The sequence below is a fragment of the Melozone crissalis genome, unplaced genomic scaffold, assembly GCF_028551555.1.
Source record: "Melozone crissalis strain CALT ecotype California unplaced genomic scaffold, PUWL_Pcris_2 ptg000045l_1, whole genome shotgun sequence".
NCBI classification, from domain to species: Eukaryota; Metazoa; Chordata; class Aves; order Passeriformes; family Passerellidae; genus Melozone; species Melozone crissalis.
Window position 1 is genome coordinate 19,058,531 of NW_026535823.1, and position 23,451 is coordinate 19,081,981.

Genomic DNA, 23,451 nt, shown 5'->3' on the forward strand with positions numbered 1-23,451 from the left:
CCTTTTTTTAAATTTTCTTGATCTGGTCTATAACACCCTAGCTTTTGAAGAAAAAATAACAAGAACAATCATCAATCTCTTCCCATCACCAAAAACCAGGAAATAAAGTCTCCCAATAAATCTACTAGGTTAGAAAGCTGGCAGTAGTTTATTAGCAGTGCTTGATGGAAGGGGATTTCTCCTCAAAGCATTCATGAAGAGCAACCTAACAGGCCAGGTTATATCCGTGGAACTAATGCATATTCATCACATTTCTACTACATATTCATTACATTTCCTGAATACATATGTAGATGCTAATTAATTCCATTAACTTATTTGAATAGGAGGTCTTTTGAGCATCTTTGGTGGTTGTTTGTGAACACCCCATGCCTCAAAATTTCCCTTTTATGGTCCTGGATTTTCTGATGAATCTCCTTTCCTTGAGATCGCTTTGTTTAATGCTTGTGATTACTTGCACCTAATTTTCCAACAAAGTGCTCTTCTCAAAACTAAATGTAAAGAGAATATTGGACCTGTTCTGGTGACCTCATCCTAATTAAAAAAATACCACAACAGGTTAAGGTTGATAATAATGAAAATTGTTGTTTATTAACCCAGAAATACATAAGGAGGAAAACTTTGAATTTTGAAAGGCAACAAGTCACATGTTTAATGGTGAGACATTGGAAAGTTTAATTGATGTTCTCTGGGGAATAAATCATGTGCCAGGCTGAGTATCTTGGCGCTCCCTCAGCATCACTCCCAGCCACAGAGAAGGCTGTCAGGTCTTCCACAGGGACGCATTTTTGTGACATGGGACTGGGAGAAGAACCCATTGAGAGGAGCTGTGGAGAAGCACTTGGGGGTCCTTGTGGAGGAAAAGGTGGACATGAGTCAACCCAGAAAGCCAGCCCCGTCCTGGGCGGTATCCAAAGAGCCATGGCCAACAGGTCAGGGAGGGGATTCTCCCTCTCCATTCCCATGAGAGCCCGCCCGGAGCACTGCACCCAGCCCCGGTGTGCTCAGCACAAGAACGGTGCTGCCCTGGGACAGCGGGTCCTGAGGAGAGCACGAAGATGCTCAGAGCTGGAGCAGCTCTGCCCCTCGGGCTAAGTTGGACTTGTCGAGCCTGGAGATGGCTCAGGGGAAGCCTCACCACGCCTTCCCGCTCCTGAAGAGAGCTTTTCAGAGAGAGAACGCCTTTGACACGGGCAGGGAGCGATGGCTCCAGGGGGCCGGGTTTCAGGGGGCCGGGTTCCGCCGCCCGAGGGGCCGGGCCTGGCCGCGGGCGGGGCCGGGGCAGGTGGCGGAGGCGCCGCTGGGCCCGCGGGGGGCGGCAGGTGCCGTTCAAGGTCTCCCGGCAACCGCGCGGGCAATGGCGGCGGGGCGGGGCGGGGCGCGGCGCGGGTTTAACCCCGCGGGGCCCGGCCGGGGCCGTGCCGGCCGCGGGGCTCGCTCGGGAGCCGCTTCCCTCCGCCTCCTTGCGGCCGCAGCAGGTGGGGGGTGCGCGGGCGGGCGGGGCGTTGGGCGCGGCGGGTAACGGCGGCCGGGGCGGAGGTAGCGGCGCTAGCGGCGCTGCTCTGCCGGGCTCCGCTGCCGAGCCCGGGGCTTGCGGCGCTCCCGTGGGCTGGGCTCGCCCCGGGCCGGGCAGGGCCCCGTGCGGGGGCGCAGGAGCCGCCGGCCCGGGCGGGTTGTGGGTGCTGACATGTGCTCCGTTCTCTCAGGCTCCGGCTGATCCCCGGGACGCGGGAGAGCCGCGGCGGGGCTGGGGCTGGGGCTGCCGGCGCTCCCGGCGCTGTAAGGCCCAGCGTTTGCTATCTCTGTGAGGCTACAAGCGGCTGATGCTCGGAGGTGAGAGCCGTAAAGCTTTCTACTGAGTCAGGGAATCTGTGGCTGCTCGGGCTGAGCTGGGCTCACGTGATGTAGGAGTACAGGTTTCGTAAGTGACTTGGGCTTTTTTTTTTTTTTTTTTTTTTTAATTTTATTTATTCATAGCAAAGCTACTTTAAATTTGAAGATCAGATCGTAATGCGGGACTAGTTTGTAGTGTTCCTGCATCCCCAGATTGTGTAGAACGCTCTGCTGCCAGCGGTGGTGAGTGAAATAGTTAAGCGGAGCTCCATAGGCTGCCAAGGTATGATAGGAATTTCAGGGCAATGGCTTAAAATACAAAGTATTGGAAGTGTAATGTGAACGTATTAGGTGAATTTTAATAGTGAACTTGGAAAGGAGACCTAGAGGAAATTATTTGATACGATGAAGGGGGATTTCAGATATTAGGTATTTATGGAGGAAGATATTGTTTCTAGGGTTTGTTTTTTTGGGGGGGGAGGTTGGGGGGAGAAAGCTGTGATACCAATATCGGTTATAATTTGGACTGAAAAGATCACAGGAGAGGGTAACAGCAGGCTCATGGGGCTCAGTATTTTGGTTCTGAAGCTGGCAGCAGATGCTAAGGAAAAGCTGTTAAGTACAGTTGGGTTGTACAGCCATGCTTTTATCTGTGCATCCTCCCAAGATGCTGCAGTCTGGAGTTGAAGGCTGCATCTGTCTTTTAAAATGTAATAGATGCTGATGGAGGCTTTTCAAAACATTGGAGGCAGTTTATGTATTGAGTATTCACAGTAACTCATGGTGATGCAAGTCCACAGTTTGTGTTTTATGTGGAAAATGCCCTTATTTCCCAGCTTGTGCACTGAATGTTTCATTGCGTTCTTTATAACTGCTGTGTTAAAAGAAGCAAAGAATATTTGTTTTCTGTATGTTGGTTCTGTTTCTCCAGCTGTTTCCTCTTCTCGTTGAAAAGTCACAGCTTATTAGTTTCTTGCACGAATGTATTGCTTGATCTTTGTTGCGCCATATTTAGGTATATTCTGTCTTTTTTTTTCAGTGCAGGTTATATCTCTGTGAGATGTTTAAGGTGCAGAAGCTTAGTATTCATTGGAAGACATTATGGTGCTCTCTTCTGTCCTCTGCCCCAGGGTTCTGCTAACTGCCTGGGAGCTGTTATTCCAGAGACCAGCCATAGGGACTGGGATCTCTTCCTGCATGATAATGCCTAACTAGAGCCTGTTGGTTTAAGTGCATGGCAGAGTTGTTTTTTTCATTGTGCTTGTGTTTATGAACAAGGAATTCAGCTGCTGGTTTTTATTATCCATTTGTTCAGTTTGAGGACAACCTTCTGCAGTTTGTCATTCAACCTGTGTTTATTTTTGTGAATAACTCTGTGTAGTACATGAGCATATCATGTGTTATGGAGAGATGCTTGCACAGACCCCTTTGGAACTCTGATTTTTCTCCCTTTGTCACTTTCATACACTGCTCAGCTATCTATAACTTGTTCCTACACTTTGCCCTTTCCATTTATAATTGATCATTAATAAATTCCTTAGCATCTTAATTTAAGAGCTTTTGGAGGGAACATTGTGAAAAGCTTTTTGAAAATCCAATTATGCTGTCTTGCCCAGGTATGTTGAATGATTCCTTCTTCCAGAGCACTGTGGCAGACTGGTTAGTGTTCCTTCCTTCCACAGAAGGGTTGCTGACACTTCACCAGTCCCATTTGTTTGTCAAGTCTTTTCTGTGACATGTTTTGATTAACAGAAACCTAGAATTTACAGGGGAGTTATTCCTTGAGTTCCCTGCTAATCTCTAGAGAAATTATGTAGTTATCTTCTTGCATTCCATGCCTGATTTAAGCTTTCAGGTTACATGCTGCTGAAACATGTAAATTTCCTGATTTGTGATATCTGGAATACTAGTTGTGGCTCTACCCAGTAAATGTCTCACCAACTTTAGGAACTAATAAGACAGCAGTTTGCTTTTCTTTTAAAAACTTGTCTGCTTGCAGAGACAGCCAGCTGTAAAGTTTGGCTGAAGCTGACCTCAGGGAGAAGAGGAGAACATGCAGAAGATGGTTTCTGAGGTTCTCTTGTCTGTTACAGAATGTTCTGCTCTGGCTACATATAGTAAATGGGTTGTGAATGCAAAGGGAGAAATGCAGTTTTGAAGATAACAATAGAGTAATTGTTTAGTGATAGGAAAATGCTAATGTGAAATCCATCGTGTTAGCTCAAAATGGGGTAGGAATTTGGGAGCCAGATAAAATGTTTCCATGTGTTTCAATTTTTCAGTGATTGAAGTAACAGAATTTCAGTCACCTCTGTATGTAGCATGTAGAGTTGAATCTTGAGGCAGTACATCAGATTATGTTCCTTGTAACCTGAGTGTTAGAGGCAAAGACCATGACAGATCAGTCATTGAACATTGAATTTTATCAGATGTAAGAGTATATTCTTGTGTAATTATGTGTGTTGAGAAGATTGAATACTTCTCTTCTTAAAGCCCTTGGTAATTTTAATTTGCTTTCCTGTTTGTTTTTTTAAGTAAAATGGAGGAGAGAAATGTAGTTGGGATTTTTGAGTATGATGTATTCAGAATGAATGGAGACTTCATACCCACAGGCTGGGTGGTTTGACTTGATTGTTTATGCTACTGGGAAATTCACCTGAAAATCTGATATTACTTAAAGTTTCCATGGAATGTGGATAAGTTGAGGGATTTCTTCACCCTCATTTTGAAGCTAATAGATTAATGATTAAATTGCCACAATTTTGTAAATGTGGGAAGAAAAATCTGGGCTCAGATTTAATTACAAGAGCCATCATTAAAATTACATTTTTAAATAAAGGTCGCTAGAATGAATAGATTTTTAGAGGAAGGTATTCTTTTTACTGTACCATTATCACTGGATATAATACATATATTAGTGCTAATGATAAACTATTATTAGGAATTGTGTAGAGAGACAATAGATGTCAAAACTCTAGGAAGGAAATGCAGGGACTTTTATGGCAATTACCTGAATTAAAGCAAGTATATATCATGGCATAACCAGGGATGTATTTGTAAACCTTCAGTGTCATGTCTAGGGTTTACACCCTAAATTTACCTAGAGTTCTATGTCTCTGTTTCTATCCAGATAAAAGCCATCTGTGTGACATCTGTGGATTACTAGACAAGTGTAAAAGCTTTAAGCAGCTCCATAGCTCCCTTTGGTATTATTTTGGTAGAAAAGAATCACATTGGTCTTCAAGTAAATGCTAAGTACCCCCACAGTTTTACAAGTTGAAACACATGCATGTCACAAGTTGTATTTGAAATACACAGAGAAGGAATGGTAGATTATTTCTGGTTGGTGATGACTTTCTTCTGAGGCACTGCATGTCTCCAGAGGTGCTTTTCCATCTCCTCCCTACCTTGGCAGGGCTAGAAGTTTTCTGGGTTAGCAGATACTGCATTTCCCACTTGTGTCGCACCCTGTCTGGGTTGGGGATGACCAGATGGTGCAATGTGATCACAGCACAGCACTGTGGCAATTCTCTGCTGGTTGCTTGAGTGTGTTTTACAAACCCAGTTACAACTGCTCCTTTTCAAGTTTAAACATGATATTTAGAAATTTTAAGTGTGCTTTTATGTTAAGTTTATAATTCTACTTCTTGTTGCTTTATGACTTTCAAGTTTTTATATGGCCTGCACTCAGGCTTAATTAATCAGATTTCTGTCTTAAATCTTGGCACATTTGTCAGTTCCTCTCCCGTCCCCCAAAACACAAGCCAGTACTTTTATGAACAGCTTCTTTGAGCTCTTTGAACTTATGAAATATATTAATTTTGAACTTTAGTCATGTTCTTGAAAAGAAAGATGTATTTATTAATGAATTATCTAGATGTTTCTGGAAATACTTATGTGGTTTCTTGTCCAAAATTTCCCAAGGTGACTTTCAAAGAAGTTCTGGTATGTTATTATTGTGACAGTGCTTTTTTTAAAGTTCCTTGGGGTTTTTGTACTTCACTTGTTCCAACTAGCACTTAAATGCCTTGGTTTGATTACTACTTCCTTGGTGTAATGAAACCCTCTGTGATTTTAGTGGGGTGTTTGTTTGGGTCTTTTTGTTGTAGATAAGATTTCTTTTTTTCAGTGAGATTGGTCTGCTCTTGTATTCACACTTTGGAAGCTGGGTCCCAGAGGCTCATTCTTGCACAGTCCATCTGTGTCTTGGCCTCCAGGAATTCCTTGCTTGGGAGAGGAAGTGACAATCCCAGCTGGGGCAATTACCTCTAGAGAGCAGTGGGTGGTTACAGGGTTTTGGGCAAGTCATTGAACCTGGTAGGGAATTAACTCTAACAAATCCCTGTGCACAGGGTAGTCTTGCTAGAGCATCTGCTCTGAATGAGTCTGTGTGTGACTTGCAGGGTGCAAATTTAGAGAATCATTGCATTCCTACACCTGGATTAGTGCTGCTTCCACTAATCCAGGTGTAGGAATGCATTGTTTAGGGTGGCAGATGCTGTGTCAGAATAGTTCTGTCAGTGCAGAGAGACCTGGGGGTTGATAATACTGTGTGTGCAGGGAGTGTGGGTGCGGTCTGTTAAAGAATAAAAGCCAGTTGGTTTGGAAGTAGCACCATATCTAAAATGAGATAAGTATTTTTGTGGATTTTCCAACAGTCCTTGATGGAACTTGTATCTTAAGATTCTTAATAATCTTTTGGAAAATGTTATAAGATTGCAGGGTTGTGATGTCAGTAATGAAAATGTACTTGTACCTTTATTTGATGCCTTTTTCTCTTGTGTTTGTGCATTTATCTGTCTGATGGATCCAGCAGAAATAAAGTAGAATGTAAGAAGTGTGTTCTCTTAATACCTACTGACTTTGAATTTTGTTTTAAAGGCACTGTTGTCTAGTTAGTTTGTGAGCATCTTGCTTTTATGGGGGGAAAAAATTGAAAATATGAAAATAAATCAAGTGTAGAGAGAAAGCAGAACAAACCAAGAACAGCAACTAGATCATTACATTGACTGTTTTCTTGCTGGCTTGTGTGTACTTTCTGATCTGAAAGTTTTCAGGAGCTACTAAATTACAACACATGAGGAATAACTGTTTACCTTTTTTCCCATGTACGTTTATGAACCTGGGAAAATGTATTAATCCAGCTGGTTAATTATTTAGAATTTTTTTTTAGTGCTGAGCATTCCGTAACATGTCTGTGCACCAGTATGATCTCTTGAACACTTGGTGTTTCTTTGGACACTGTATGTTGTGCTTTGTCATTTGATAAGGATTTTTACTATCTTTGTGTTCTCAGGAGACCTTAGGGGTAACAAAACACTCCCTCCTGTCCTTTCCCTTCTTTCCCCACCCAAATGATATTTTTTCCACAGTGATAAAAATACAAGGTTTTGGTGTCAGAAATTTAGAAGTTGCTTAGCCAAAGTGTGTTTATTGGAACATTAGCAAGGGGTTAGGGAAGAACATGCATGTGCTCTAAAATCTACTGAATCCATCTAAAACAGACTTTAGACTTTGTTCCAAAGTGTTGGTGGAAACAAAGGGGCCTTCTTTTCTGTCAGGTGGAAAGTTTGTTTCCCTGAAGTATCTTTGTTCCCCTAACAGCTGATGGGTTGTGCTGTCCAAATCTTTAGCATCCAAGCTGGATTTAAAGTTTCCAGCAGTGAGAGATAACTAATGCTATTATGTGCCTTCTGTGTGGTGGAGGTGGGGTGAAGGGACAATCAGTTTGTTCTTTCTTTAGAGTGGGTGGCTTCCCTTTGGTTTTCAGAGGGACAGTGCTGTACTGAGCCTGTGCCAACAGGGTAAGGCTTCTCCTGTTTGTTTCCTTCAACAGTTTTGGGGTTTCTGCAAGGAAGCAAGCAACTTGCTAGGGAAAGGCAATGTTAATAAATGTGTAAGTTAATTTAAATGGTTAAATATTTATTAAAAGCTCCTTTACCCCCTGCTGATATATCCTCTCTGGAGCGTTTGTAATAAGTCTCTTTAAGTAACAATGGGACAGACATATGTTAAAACTTCATGCAAGTTTACAGTAATAAAATTGCTTCGTGGTTATATATGGCAGGAAAAAGTATTTGTCTTGCTCTGTTTTTTATGATGTACATCAACAGAAACAACTAGCTATCTATGAGTCTTAGTTTTCATGTGTGCCTGGCATTTTGGCTTTAGTTAATGATTTACAAGACAGTTAAGGATAAATATAGATAGATGCAACATTTTTTACAGTATACTATTTGCTGTGCTTACTATGTTCCAAATTTAGTGTAAAGAAGTAGAGAAATTTCACGTGGTTCAAGTTCAGTAGTCACTCTCCTGTGCCTTCTTTAACCTTCTAGCTGTATTAGCTGCTTTTGTTAATCTGAAATGCTCTTGCTATTTTAGGAGATGCCTACGTAACACACATTGCCAGCAATTGTACTGAATACTTTGCTGCTGAACCAGTTGCTCAGGTACCCAGCCTGTCTCTGTTGCTATGGGAGATTGGAGGACTGTTACTGTGCCGCTGCTGTCGTCAGGTAAACTGGGAATATTCTGAATTTAGTTGATTTCCTGACTTTACCAGCAAGGTTATAGCAGCTAGAGAGACACTGGAGTTTTGTGCATGACATATTTGAGTAGTTAAACAGTGTGGTAAAGAATACAAACAGTGCTTTGTCTTGGACTGAATCCTTACAGAAATGCTAATGTAAAATACTGTACTTGCACATGTATAGAAAGGTTAAGAGCTTGCAGTCACATTTTATTTTTTATAACCATGTCTATCAATGTATCTTGTTTTCACAGATTTCTTTACTTGTTCTATATTCTTTTGCTTAATAAATTGGTTACAAATTTGTTAAAGGAGTAAATATTTTCTTGCGTATTTCTGCCTAGTGGAAGGGTAAATTACAGCATATACTTAATAAGTATAGTAGTACCATACATTCTATAAGAATTTTACTGAATGCACATCTCTTCACCTGTTTTGTAGCAAGTCAATAAAAAAGGAAGTGTGCTCAGTTTTTTCTTGGTGGATGAGTAAAATTTGAAAGGTACAACACTTTAAAGTGTTATTGAGTCTCAGTCTTCAGTGGAAGTTTCTGTTTATATGTACCTTAGGAATTGTTTAATGTCATTCTAGATCAAATTCTCAGTTCTAGAATCTAAATTTCTGTAAATAATAACTTGAATACATAAGGGTTTGATTTTATGTGATGTGTTAAAATAATAGCTGATTTCTTCTTAATGTTTAACTTTTAGATAGCAAAAATATATTTCCATATACCTCAGAAAGGAAATCTCCTGCAAGCATGAGCTCAGAAGTGCTACGCTTGTCACTGCCTTCAGCCAAAAGCATGCACAGCTTTTTCAGTGCCTTCTGCACAGAAGAGAATATTGAACAGAGTATATCCTATATTGATAGGGTAAGCCAGATCTTTCTGTTTATTGGGGATTGTCACCTGCACACAATCAATTGTGGTTAAAAAAGATTGACTGGATTAAGAATGCTTCTTCCTCAGTGCCCAGAAGCTGAAGTTGGTGGGAAGTAGAGTCACGTTTTCCCCCTTCATACAGAATTTCACCTGAAACTGTTTCTGTCTTTTACAGAATGGTGGGAGATTGATCCAGTTATTGATCTCATTTCCCCCCTTCTCCCCCCTTGTCTTTTACCAGGAATTAACAACGATGGGGTTTCCCTCTATTTATGCGGAGTCCAAAGGAAAAGAATTAGATTTAGTGTCTATGGTCAATTGTATGAATGAATTGCTTGTAATGCAGCACAAGAACCTCCGAGCTCAGGAAGAAATAGAAATACAGCATCTCAAACTGGGAAGTGATATGGATCACTTGCAGAACTGCTATACTAAGTTAAAGGTAGAAAAAAAGATCATTCCACTAGAATTATGCAGCTCTTCTTTTTTTGTGGGTTTTTTTTTTTCTACCCAGTACTAATTTACAGTTGTATTTTCATGTGTATTTTGGGGGTTTTGGAATTCTTTTTTTCCAAATGAAAATGCCTTGGTGTTAATGAATTATGAGCTAACAAGAGAACTTCGAATTACTTGGAATTTTAGCCTCCTTAATCAAGGAAGGGGGAAGACTGTTTGAACTGGGAGTGTTAATGTACACTTAGAGTGAAAACATCAAACACTTCAGTTCCCATCACTTAGTATTGCTTAAAAGGGTATGCCCAGCTCTTAAAGATAAATTCCCAATGTAATTGTAGCAAGTAAAAGCATGCATAACTCTTCTAGTGTGGGGTTTTTTAGTCTTTTTCCATATAATAGTTTTTTAGCTTTTTCCATTTTTTTTTTTTTTTTTTTTTTTGTTATTGGGTGCCTCAAGCATCCAACTACAAAGTCTCTTTGTAAGAATTGCTCAGAAACTGTTGTCAAACCACAAGTTACTAAGCTTCATTTTATCACAGGATAAACACATGCTCAAGGCCAGTCCCTGTGGAGTAGCTAATATATTGGAAGTTCCTGGGTGCACTTGTATGTGCAGTCATATTAGAAAAGACTTTCTCTTAATTCTGTCAAGAAAATAAAATATAAAAAAGAGAAAATATTTCAGTGCATGATTCAGTGCTTTTTTAGGTTTGCTTTTCACTTGGGCTGGTCAGCACTGTCTCCTTGAAAAATACCGCTGTAGATTTTCAAAATCCCAGTAGCCCAATCTTGCTGAGATTGGTCATTCATGTAGAAGGATTTTGATTACAGATTCAAAGTAATCTGTAACTGCTCTGATTTTTATACAAACACTGTAAAATGTTAGGTCCTAGAACACTCCAGTTGCTTTCCCTAGATGAACAGCTGTAAGGGGAGAGAGGGAAATCTTCTTAGTACTGCATGAATCCCAGGGCATCTAATTGGCTGTCAGATTGTGAAGTTCCTCATGTAGATTCTTTCAGCTACCATACAGCAATCCTCTTGACTTCCACTATTGTGTTACCTGTATTTCACTGTGGTGTGTTTAGAAGTTCTTGTTGCTTACGCATATCTACACATTTGTACCTCAGTACTCATAGGAAGGAAAAGTTTGTATTTGGCTTGTCATTTAAGCTGCCAATTTTAGGTCTGAGTCTCATTCGTGGACAAAACTGTTAAAAATGCCGGTTTGCATTGTCTGTTGTAACAAGATCATCTGTCTAGCCTTCTCTGTATATGTGAAATGTTCCATTTGCATTGTTATGGTCACAGTCTGTATATCTGTGTAAATTGTACCCTTAATTATTCAGCAGAAATGCTCCAGTAAAACTGTAGTTCCAAACTCATCCAGGTTGCTTAATATCCACCTCACTCTCACAGTGCAGATATGCTTACAGAATCCTGACTTAAGGAAAAAGTCCTAACTGTAAAAGATAATACCTGTTAAAAACTAAGCCATATCTCACGTGAGGTGGTTTGGCAGTTTGGTTAACATGGCTTGTTTGTTTTGGTTGGTTGGGGTTTTTTTAAATCTTTGCTTTTAATTCCTATTGATACTGAACTATCAACACTTTTTCTAGGAACAGTTGGAATTATCTAAAAGGGAAATAGTTGGGCTTCAGGAAAGAGACAGACAACTGCAAAGCAAGAACAGAAATTTGCACCAGTTACTTAAAAATGAAAAGGATGAAGTGAGTTGTTTTGTACATTAACACAAGTCATTATGTAGATATTGAAGAATATTTTTTTTATGCACGGAGTCTTGTAATTGCTCATTTTGAATGTGGTTTTTTGTTTGGTAAATGTTGTCTTTAAGTTGACTGGCATGTTGCATATGGATAAATAGGTTCTATAAGGGATAGGTCCAAGTTACAACAATAGTAGAGAGTAATGCAGAAATACAGATATGCAGTTTTCTGGGATTTTCTGTACAACTTTAGCTTAGAATGTTCAGATATATCAAAAAGTAGGAGGGGCAACAGGATTCAGTCACTTAAACATTTGTGTATAGAGGCTTTTGGGGTTTTCTTATTATATTATAGAGGGGAGCAAAAGACCAATAAGAAGGGAGGTGGAGAGAAACCCAGCTCAAAAACACCATCTCATTAAACTTAAATATCTTGAAACAATTAAGATCAGAAAACACTTTGACATCCATGACACTTCTTAGTTTGGCATTTGTTTCCTTTATGCTCCTTCCCTAGCATTGTACTTCACACGGCTCCTGTGTTTTTGTGAATGTGGCTCCTCTAAGTTTCTGTGCATGTTCTGTGTTCATAAACATGTTCATACAGTTGGGAATAACAGTACTAACTGTTCATAATGAACTTCCTGGAATGCCAGTTTAAAATATTGAATGTGCTGTGTGTTTGTAAGGCTAAATCATAAAATTAAAAAAACCCCAAACAATACAACTGTAGAAATTGATAGTATATGTCAAAAATTTGCTTTATGATCTTTTAATGTTCTTTTAGACCAAATGGAATAATGTTTCTTTTAATGTCCTGCTGCCCCAAGGAAGAGGAGTTTATTTTTTAGTGTAAGCCTAACAAGCATGCTTTAGGATTGGAGTAAACCTAGATCCTGAACATGAATTACTGAAAGTAAAAATACATCCTTCTCTGCTCTCAATAAAGCCATTAAAGGCTATGTAACTTATCAGAACATGAATTCAGCTGTACTTCAGGGAAATTATAGTATTATAATCTGCTGTTTATGATGTGGGTTTCTGCTGAAAAGAGCCTACCTCTCCTGAGATAAGTCTGAGTTCAGAATCCATGGGGTGGGAGAGCTCTTCTGATTCCTTTTGTCACTTCCTTTCACCAGAAGAACAGTTTAAAAGAAGTTTTGTTTTGCCTCATGTGTTTTGGTTTTTTGAAGAAATTTACGTTTATACTTTAGTAGAAGAAACATGCTTTTGTGGCATTGCTTTTAGGTTCAGAAGTTACAGAATGTAATTTCAAGTAGAGCTACACAATACAATCATGATATGAAGAGGAAAGAGCGAGAATATAACAAATTAAAGGAGCGCTTACATCAGTTAGTCATGAATAAAAAGGATAAAAAGTTAGGTAAGTAGCTCTTTGAATTTTACCACAGCAAAATTAGCATATTCTGTGTGTTAACCATAGCCATTTTTAAGTATTTTAATCATTAAAGGCAATGTGGCCCTTTTGCATATTTTAGTTGGATATTAGAATGTTAAAGAAAAGATGCAATATTTCATGTTAACTGACTGTAAGACTTTTCTACATTGTGTTCCATAAGATTCCTTACCAAGCATAAACCAAATGCTGATCTTTACCTAATGAGGTAGGGGGTTTTTTGTTTTTTTTTTTTTTTTTTGCCCTTACTAAGGAAAATTTATTCCTAGGGTTCCATAGGAATCAATGCCTATGCCAGAGCCATCTTGTCTCCATTTTCTTGCTACTGTTGCTATCATAAGATTTTGGATAATGTCATAAGATCTGTATTGTTCCAAGCAGTTGCCATCAAGAAAGCACACTGCATAGGATTTTACTCTGGAGATGCTCTGCTTGTGCTTAGCACAAGTAGTGAGAGGTTTGAGAGGAAGTAACACAAGGCAGATGTTCCATCCTGTACTATGTGAAATGAGGAGAAACCAGATCTCCTTTATCATGAGTACTTGTATGTTGTACTGCCCAAAAATTGTGTTCAAGACATTCATCAGTGCTATTTACCATAAATACAGGGTAACCATGTAGGCATTGTTAGGTATTAAAAAAAAATTTACCTTTTGGTTCATATATGTGCCCTTAAAGTATTTCTATAATGTATCGCCAGTGGAAGGAACTCCTGCTCTTGTCCACCTGTTGCCCCCAAACTCGGCTGTTTGCCAGCTGTAGTCCATGTTTTAGTGAGCTCATTGAGGTCATGAAACCAGAAGAAAACTATTCCTGTTGTTGCCAAGATGGTTCTCTGCTTATTTAGTTTGCTGTAAGTCCTTGTGCTTAAGCAAAACCAGGTTAGGACACAGTGGGAGAATCACCTATTTTGGCTGGAGAAAATCTTAAGCTATCATTTCAGTAAGCTCTAGAAACTTCACCCTGAGGTCTGCAAAACTTAAACATTCTTGACTTCTGGTGGCTAGTACTAGTTCAAGTGTCAGTGAGGTAAAAATAGCAGGGGTTTAAAACTAGTTGCTGTTTGGTTGATAGCTAACTAGCTTGGACCACCAATCTGTAGTCTTACACTGGGTTTGGGTTTCTGTTGTTGGTGTGGTTGGGGTTTTTTGATTTTGTTTTTATTCAAATGTGGACAGAAGTTTTGAGGAATGCCTTAAGAAACAATCTTAAGTCCCTTACCCTAAACAGGAGATAAAACTGGCATTATTGCCAGAATGAGCATAGACTTGATACATTGATGCAAAAATTGAAATAGGGATGAAGGTGTCATTGTCATTAAGAAATGCATCAAAAGACAGGATGAGAATATATCCTTCCGAGTTTCAGAACTCAAAAATTTTACCTTTTTTCCTTTGACTGTGTTATTTTTGCTTTAAGCAGGGCCATGTGATTTAATGAGCCTGAAGTTTGAGGGGGATATTTGAGTAATATGATCTTTTTATAATAACTACATATAAATGAAATGTCATCTAAATTTTTATCTATTTGCATCTTGATTCACACTTTGAAATATCCTTTTCATTTGTAGCTATGGAAGTTCTAAATTATGTTGGTAGAGCTGATGGGAAGAGAGGTGCATGGAGGACTGATAAGACAGAAGCCAGGTAGTTGTCTTAGAACAACATTAATTGAAGCATGTATGAGGGCTGGTATATTGTTACTGTGAGATTATTTCTTCCAGAAACGAGGAAGAAATGTACAAAGTTCTGTTAAGTGATTATGAACAACGCCAAAAACAGCTTTTACTGGAAAATACTGAGCTAAAGAAAGTTCTTCAGCAAATGAAGAAAGATATTATTTCACTTCTTCCACCACAGAAACAAAAACCTAAAGAAAGATCTGAAGATGGGCCGGTAAGTATTCTTCAGTTAAAATTTAGTCTCCATGGTAGTTTGGTATAGTGCTGGAGTAATTTGATAGTTGTTAAAAAGAAAGTAAACTTCTTCTGAGAGTTGCAATGGATTGCACATCATGTGCTTTGTGTGAAATTCATCCAATATAAATATTCTGCTCTCTGTGAACAATACACAGTGTATTCTTTCCAGTAAGTAAATTAAAAGCTTGAAAGTCTTCTTTGAATGAATGTAAATGTAGTAGCTACTGGTATGTAATTCTGTATTGTAATGCAAAATACTGGGTTTTTGATGCCTAGGGAGTTTTATTTGTTTGTTTCCAGATTTTAAATATTTCTTTACACAGGATATTTTTATTGAAGAGTTTACTGCCATGGCTGTGTAGAACAGCCATGTAGGTTCTCTGTCACCTTCTTTATAAGGTGTGAGTACTGTTCTTGACTGGATGACTTCCCCTATACTGGGGCAGCTGCTGCCTAAGTCTGACAGCAGAACTCAGCACTCTGACCCTGTCTGGGTTGGAGATGTGAGTGACTGAGCCTTGCTAGCTGTGATGGGGTTCTGGCATCTGCCTGCTCACTTGCCTCCTCAGCATTATGCTGTCAGGGAGATGAACTCCCTGAGAGTCAGATTTCCCTGGATGGAAAAATCTTTATGTAAGGATTTTCTTTCTCTTCAGTAAATTGAATCTATGCACATATTTTATATAAACAAATACATGTATTTGGAGGGATGAAATGGTTTGCAGCTTCTTATTTCTGCTTCTACAGGTGCTGTCAGACCAGGAGGAAGATATTGGAGAATTAAACAAAGAAAATATGTGGGAATTATCTTGTGAAACTGTGCGAGAGCAGCTTACCAACAGCATTAGAAAGCAGTGGCGAATGTTGAAAAATCACGTTGAAAAGCTGGATAACCAAGGTTGGTCTTCAACTGCATTATGTGTACATATAAAATACATTTTAGGAAAAGTATTGCAGATGTGGCACTTTCAAATAATTGGATGCAAAACATATAATTCCCTCTAAAGATCCTAGTCTTGTCACATCATCTGGGACTTCTTGTGGCATTCTATAACAAACTGACTGATGGTATGGTGCTGGACTCTCCTCATTTCCAGCTGTTAAACAGCATTAAGACAGCTAAAAATATATAAAATTCTTTCCTAGTATTATTTTTCCATGCAAGTAAATGCAGCTACTACCGCAGGGATGTTTGCTGTCAAGAGTAAGATTGAGAAGGTCATGCATGCGCTTGCAAATAAAACAGCAGATGGCCTTTGAGAGTATGTTTACACCCTAGAAAGGATTTCAAGAATTCTTGTAATACTTTATTTTGTGTTACTAACTGAAAAGTAAGCATGAGAAAAAATGTTACAATTGTTTGCTCTTTTTTTGGAGTCATCTTCTAGGTTTTTTTTTTTTTAGTTTATAGGGGGTGACCATAGTATAGCCCTTTAGGATTCTATTAATGTTCAAATACTGGCTTTAGGGGACCAAAAGTTGTCTTATTGCAATCATTGTGATTTAGCCTGCATTAAGCTAAATAAGCCAGTATGTAATTGTACAAAATACAGCCATTGCTGTAATTCATTCCCTTACTGGAATGAAAACATGCATTCAGTGTTTGTTGCATTTCTCCTTCTCAGGACTTGAAGGAAAAGGCTTTCTTTTTATATCTGTGATAAATATAGTTACTGTCATATTTTTATGAACACATAAGCCCTTCAAAAATGGGCTCAGAAGAATGGGCTAACAGCATGTCAGTGAAAAAAAAATCTTTAGTTGTCTTGAGTTTTTCTTTTAAATGACTGCTGAAGCAATTGTGGATTTTGTGTAGCACTTACTGCAGTGTAGATGGTTGGTTTACCTTGGGGAATGTGAAACAGCCATGTTTTCATTGCTTTTTCTTTTTTTTTGTACTGGATTTGATGCAAATTACTCTTGTAGCACCAATTTTGGAACTCTTGTCTCTGATAGAAATGCTTTTGAGTACGCTGTGTATCTGTCTTTCACGCTGAAACAAAGAGTCCAAAACCTTTTGCTTTTCCAAGGTGTCTCTGATATGAGGTGTTGGGGTTTTTATAACTTGCTTTAAAGATGCTTTTTTTCTCCCTTAGTGTCACGTGGACATTCAGGAGCTTTGAATGAAAAAGATGTCATTTCAAGAGAAGACCATGAGCTAGAAACTGGAAAGTTAGAGTTAGAGATTCAGCAATGTAAAGAAATGATCAGAACTCAGCAACAGCTCTTACAGGTAGTAGGCCTTATTTTTTCTTTTTTTTCTTAATTGAATCCAAGTTTATTTTATTTAATGTTCCACTCTTCTTGCCTTTGAGCCTTTCTCCATTCCTTGATTGTACTTTTAAAATAAAACAACTTAGTGGGTGGTCTGAGTATAACTGTGCTAGTGGCTTGGTTAATAATATAAGGACTTTTTACTCCTGGTAGGAATAATTTTGGAGGCTAAACAAAGGTGAGGCTGTCTGAACAGGGACATTTTGATTGCTATCTGAAATCTACTCCCACTATCCACCAACTTGATATGCATTGTTTCCATATTAGACTTCCACCATTTTTCTGGTAAAACTGAAACTGTGGAAATACTGTACCTCTTAAGTCACTCCCAAATTAATATTTGTCTTTTGTTGCTTTATATCTACAGCAACAGCTTACCTGTGATGATGACACCACTCTGTTACTACAAGACTGCTATTTGTTGGAAGAAAGAGAGCGTCTCCAGGAAGAATGGAGGCTGTTTCGAGAGCAAAAAAGGAATTTTGAGAAGGAACGAAAAAGTTTTACAGAAGCTGCTATTAGATTAGGACTTGAGGTATTGGGAAAGGGAGCTCTTATGGAAGATGAATTACAAGTCTTTCTTTTATGTGTGACAAAGTGCAGCCATCCAGCAATGTCTGTTTCTGATCTCTGTAGAGGAAGGTCATTGCCATACTGTAAAAAGCATATCTTTAGTTGTTCTGGAAGATCATTCTCTTGGCAATTGAAAAAGCCAAGGTTTTTGTGTATATTGGAAAATACAGTTTCTGCAACTGGAACCAAGCCATTTTTGTTTCAGACTTTGAAATATCTTAAGTGCTTCCAAAATTTATTACCTAAATCCCTTGGATACTTGTAAAGGTTGGTTTCCTACAAAAGTAAGGCCTGTGCAAATTTCAGTCAAATTTGGCCTCAGGGTTGAATCTCAAAGGTACTTGATTTCTAAGATTTGGTGAAAACCAGATTTTTTGCAAAAACACCAAGTAATTACTATGCTTCCCTTAACAGCGTCATTATCTGTTCTGGTTTTGTAGTTAAGCTGGGCAGTAAATCAGTTTAAGTAAGCACAGGTACTGGCAGTCAGGGTAGATGTGTCTGTGAATGAGCTCTAGCACATGTCCTTTGGTCTAGCCCATAGTTTAGATCAAAAATGTGAAGGGGCTTACAAGCTTGCCAGGGAAAGGTCATCATGGAGTGATTGTGGAACTAGGATGGTACAGATATGACAGGAAAAGAGAAATGGACTTCATTGCTTACAGAACAGCTTGCTTTGATGTGCAGAGCAGAAAGTTGGAGTGGGATGTGATTAAAATTTATAAAGCTGTGGATTCAGTTTGAGGAGATGAAAGCCCTACTGTTGTTCACCAAATCCCTCAAGACTTGGACTAGAGGGGACTCTTAATTTTGAAATTAAATCAAAAACATACCCAAAAAGGTAGTTTTTTTATAGTTAGGTAGTTGATTTCTGGTTTTTTTGGAAGGAGATTGTAAAGGCAATGTGTACCATCAAGTTCAAAAAGCACTTTTCTGAGCTTATGGGCAGCACAGTCACAGATAATAAAAATGGGGCACAAGGGGTGCCTTTCAGTATCTATAATCAAAAGGCTTTTGGGAATGGGAACCTGTGAGGAAATGCACTGCAGAAAGTGACTGTGCTCATAAATAGCATCTCTTGTGGCCATGTTGGAGACAGAATACAGAGCTGACTGGCCAACCTGTCTGACCCAGAATATAAAATACTCCATATTTTACTTTAGCTACTGGGATAGCAGTAGTTCACATGGTAACAAATACAAATTATGACTAATTCAATTTTATTTGCGTTTTAGTGAGTGGGTTAATTACATGTTGCACATTGAATTCAGGTTTAAAGGTAATGAGTGATAATACACAATAGTTGTTTGTCTGGAAATGTTTAGGATTCCATTGCAGCCTAAGTATAACTGCTCATGCTTCAGCTTGTCAGAATGCTGAGGTATGACATGAGAAGCAATGCTGTGAGCTTTGTAGGTGTTTGTGAAAGTTTGCGTTGGAGTTCAGCTTCCTCTGTTTTTCTACTGACACAGAATAGGAGCATCCTGTTTCACTGATGGTTTTTGGAGATGAAATAGCTTGTTGCTTGATTCCAGAGCTGTTGGATCTCTTGGAGGTTGTCTGTTAGGCATTATTTTCTTTTTCTGTGCTTAGAGGGGCTGGAAAGGGAAACAACCTGTTTCCCTTTTAGACAGAAGCAATCAGGGATATTTTCAATGTAATTTTTCCCTGTTTAGAAGGTTTAAGAAGTAATTGTTCCTGGTAGCTGCCTTGGATGAGAGCTGCTCCAAGAGGTGGTGCTGCTCTGGGGGAATGGGGAGCACAGGAGATGCGGTCACTGGAGTGGAGAGCAGTGAAGTGAAAGGATTATTGTGACCTCTGTGGAACAAACTGTGGGATTTGGCTGTGCCTCCTCAGCCAATCCTCCTTGGGCTAAAAGCTTGCTCTCAGACAGTATTTGCTGTGTTAATCTGCTGGTTCTCCTTGGTGACATGAACATGCTACAACTTTAGCTTTCTAAAATAGAATAGCATCAAATTAATGTGGGCTAGGTTTTTTCCTGTGGTCATAAGTGTAAACTGTCATTTCTTTTCTTAGAGAAAGGCATTTGAGGAAGATAGAGGAGCATGGCTGAAGCACCAGTTCTTAAGTATGACTGCTGATTGCAAGTCTGAAAATTCAACAACTCCAAGTGCCTTCTTAAGAAGCAAGTATTTGGTTCAGATTATGTTCTTGTACAGTTTCTTTCTCTTCCTTTCAAGAAGTCACAACTATGAATAAAACAATCAAAAAACCAAAAGGTCTCAAAAAAATTTTACCATGCATCTGTATACCTCCATATATCAGGGCAACTGGTTGAAAGTTTCCTTTGCAAAAAGGAATTGTAATTTCCTTCCTCATAAGTAATTATGTAATGAATTTATATTTGTGAAACAATCTGGTGAATATCAAATACCTGAGAGCACAGCAGGTAACTTTCAGATGCTTTCATAAATACTGAAGAACATGTAATAATTCTGGTTTTCCACTTCATATAAAAACTTTGCAATATAAATGTGAGAAGGGATTGATCTGGCCCTGCTAAGTTTGCCATGTCTTTCCATTGACTTGAGTGATGGTTAGTTTCATGTAAACAGTAAGACATCTAACTTCATTTTGGTTTTGTTGTCTATATTCTGACAGGTTTGCAGGTTTCATGTTGGTGTTATGTCTGTGCATGCTGGAGAGGTCTTTACCTAAGGAATAAAAAAGCTTTATTAATTGTAAAGTGAGAAATTACACTTGAGTGACTTCATATGACTACCTTCAGTGGTAGCTATGTATGCAAATGCTGCATTTTCAAATTTAGAGTCCTAATTTTAACATAACTTCATTCAATAGCATTACAAATACTTTAAAAATGTTATCCCAGGTCTATATCAATGACAGTTTTATTATAGCTCTACTTTAAGATCTTCGTGGTTTTTTGTTTTTTTCTTTAAAGCAGAGGACACAAACCTTTGAAGGATTTGCTTATTTCCAGGGGGCTGCAGTTTAACTGGTGTGTGTCTCTCCTAGGTGCTGACACAGACCTTCGTTTAGTGAGATCTGCATCTCAGCAAAAGAGACCTCCCTCTGTGTTGAGTACTACTGCTTCACCAGAGCCTTGCCAGATATCCCAGTACATTACCCAAAACAGGTTTGTGAAACAATGTTGTGGGTGGTTTGTGGAGTGCTGAACTCCATGGAGAGCACAGCGTAATCTAAAGCTTATGCTTGGTATATAACCAAGGGTATTAACCATTGTATCATAAAAGCAATACTCTGTTTCCATTCAAAGCATTATTTATTTGTATTGTAACTTCTTTTTCTGCTTCCAGTGTTGCATCAGAAAAACCTGCTGCAGATTACTTGCCAAATCTGTGGGTGGGAAGTGATGGCAAAGAAGAAACTGAAGAATGCACAAAGACATGGGAAGACTCTGGACTCGACACTCTATGTAGAAACTTGCACATGGAACAGCTGCCTTAGACTTCTAGGGTTGCCTGCTGGGATTTTTGTTAGAGACTTATTCATAAACTTATCATTCTAAATGAAACAGAATGCTCTGAGTTTGATCATTCTTCTGGAGGATTATGTGGTGATCTGAATCGTGGTGTGTTTCTATGTGTGTGCACATGGCTTTTATTTTTTAGATCATTTTTTGCCTCTTTCTTGCAAGTCTTGAAAGAAAATTTAAGAATATATAAAAGCTTTGATATTTTTCTAGTAACAGAAGCTCTAATTCTGTGAATAAAGCAATGGTCTGAAACTTTGACTGTAATGAAATACTGGATCTTAATGTTACCTTTCATCACAGGCAGAGATAGCACTTTTAGAAATTGTTTAATTATTGGAAACATTCATTTAAGTCTCAAGTGTAACTGGCATTAAATCCTTTTTTGCCTCAACTTGAATGTACAGTATACTGTAGATTTTTAACAAAACAGGTTCTATATTTATTGTGTGATTTGAAAATACCTCTTTGATATCTCAATGATTTAAAGTGCAAATCTTTATATATTTGTAAATAGAACATGTGGTCATGCTGAGAAACCATGAAATGAAACACATGCATACATAAATATTATTTTACATGCATTTTAAATTGTTTTCTAGTGATACTCAGTTTACAGATCCATTAGGACTTTCAGTGGTTCAGTCAGGAACCAAAGTATTTCAAATGTGAACAATAAACGTGAAATTCTATTCTAAAAAACCCTGGTTCTATGATTTGTGTGCAGTAAACTTTTAAGCTACCATGGTAATAGGGCTATATACAATGTATACAAATCTGGTGCTGGTTTTGTATTTTGTTTGGTTTTTTGTTTTAATTGACTCCAGAATGTTATTTTTTGTGTAGCCTTGGGGAAGTCTCTTGTTTATAATGTAATAAAAATAGCCAAGTTAGAGGTAAGATGTTTCAAGGTCTCCTTCACCTTACTCAGTGTGTGTGATTTTCCTTGCCCAGTACAGATCCATCTTCTCTTGTTGGGTTTTTGTGCGTGTGTGATCACTTGAATAGCTCTGATCCATGTGTAATTGGCCTTTTGGAAGATGTCTGAGCTTAAACTGCCTTTCTTGGGGTCAGAGGTGGGAAATTAACTCAAGTTTAGAATCCTTCACTGAAGGATATTGCTGCTCTGCTCATTCACTTCAGAGTTGGATGGAGTGTAGTGATTGGATTATCTGGAAAAATAGCAGTAGGATCATACAGGGAGAAGAAACTGCAGTTCTCAAAGAAACTGAGGTAAAAAGCTGCAGTTTCTGCTGCAGTGAATTCAGTCCATTGAGTTCCAGCTTGAGATGAAGTAATAGCCAATGTAAACTGCAGAGGATGATACTTGTGTGGTTTTCATGTAGCACCTGTAAGGGAGCACAAGTGGATATAATGATAAACCAGTACTATTGTCTTGGTGGGCTTTTTGCTGCGTGGGTAGTCAGGTTGGAAAGACAGCATCATATTTCTGTTTCTCCTGTTCTTGCCCAATAAATGGGTGTTCAGAATCCTGTCATTCACTGCTTTTTAGCAGAGTACAGTTCCTGTTTGGTTTCCTATTTCCCAGCTGTTGGGCAGCTCTTGCCTGAATTTTCCTTGTGGAAGAATAAATACGCTTGCAAAAAACTTCAGTGAAAATTTAATATATTAAGGAGAACAGGACTCTGCAAGCAGGATTATTTTCAAGCCAGTAGTGGCTGGAGATCTCAATGGCTGAGGCAGGATCCAGGTGCCACCAGGGGCTGCTGCTGTTCCATTGTGTGCTTGCTCGTGAGTGCCCTGCTGGGACTGTCAATTGTGTTTGCTTTCCTTGGGCCTTCCTTCTTCAGCCTGGTTTTCTTTAACTTGTGGGATAATAATGCCTTGAATAACAAAATAACTAACCTATTTAGACTCTTGTTTCTGTCTGCTGAGTGATTAGCAATTAATAAAGATTTTGTACTAATTTTTTGCTTTAGAGTTGTGTAACCCGTCTTGCAGAAGTGGAAATGTGTGACTGTCTCCATGGAAGAGCTAACTGTGCTAGAAGGGTGTATGCAGTTGAGTCCTGAGCTGGCCTCAGACTTGGTCTGAAAGTCTGGAGTACAGATTGGGTCCTGTCTGTGTAAAGAAGTAAAATATAGCTAGAGTTTATGGATTTCTCTATGTACGGTGTCCAGGAAGATTTTAAATCTGAAACTATGGCTAATAATGGTGTGAACTCTGCAGAGGGTGACATTGTGGTACTTAAAGCTGTTTGAAACACCTACAGGATCTTACTCAGACTTGAAGAGCAAAAGGAGGGAGACTTCCTGCAGGAATGTGATACAGGTGTGTCACTTCACATAGGTGTATATTTGAAATAATGTATTGAGTGCTCTTCTCAAGGAACAAGAAGTAGAG

At 38.9% G+C, this 23,451-nt stretch overlaps 1 protein-coding gene across 4 annotated transcripts; it reads left to right on the forward strand.

Annotated features, from left to right (window-relative positions):
• The first annotated feature begins 1,395 nt into the window (after positions 1–1,395).
• On the forward strand, positions 1,396–22,481 carry SSX2IP (SSX family member 2 interacting protein). Of its 4 annotated transcripts, none has more exons than XM_054285991.1 (14): positions 1,396–1,478; positions 8,218–8,351; positions 9,076–9,239; positions 9,490–9,690; positions 11,324–11,434; positions 12,679–12,814; positions 14,418–14,493; positions 14,571–14,742; positions 15,513–15,663; positions 16,862–16,998; positions 17,407–17,574; positions 19,650–19,758; positions 20,610–20,730; positions 20,912–22,481. In XM_054285991.1, the coding sequence occupies exons 2-14, from the start codon at positions 8,309–8,311 to the stop codon at positions 21,060–21,062; spliced, it is 1,740 nt and encodes a 579-aa protein (XP_054141966.1). In that variant the 5' UTR covers positions 1,396–1,478; positions 8,218–8,308; the 3' UTR covers positions 21,063–22,481. The 4 variants fall into 4 exon arrangements, with proteins under 4 accessions (XP_054141966.1, XP_054141965.1, XP_054141964.1 ...); XM_054285990.1 differs by lacking the exon at positions 1,396–1,478 and adding an exon at positions 1,682–1,833; XM_054285989.1 differs by lacking the exon at positions 1,396–1,478 and adding an exon at positions 6,486–6,670.
• The last annotated feature ends 970 nt before the right edge of the window (positions 22,482–23,451 follow it).

Coding starts and splice junctions, on each gene's coding strand:
- SSX2IP (XM_054285991.1), top strand. CDS start 8,309: ATGGGAGATTGGAGGACTGTTACTGTGCCGCTGCTGTCGTCAG. Junction 9,691..11,323: donor ACTGCTATACTAAGTTAAAG/GTAGAAAAAAAG, acceptor CACTTTTTCTAG/GAACAGTTGGAATTATCTAA. Junction 12,815..14,417: donor TAAAAAGGATAAAAAGTTAG/GTAAGTAGCTCT, acceptor TTTCATTTGTAG/CTATGGAAGTTCTAAATTAT.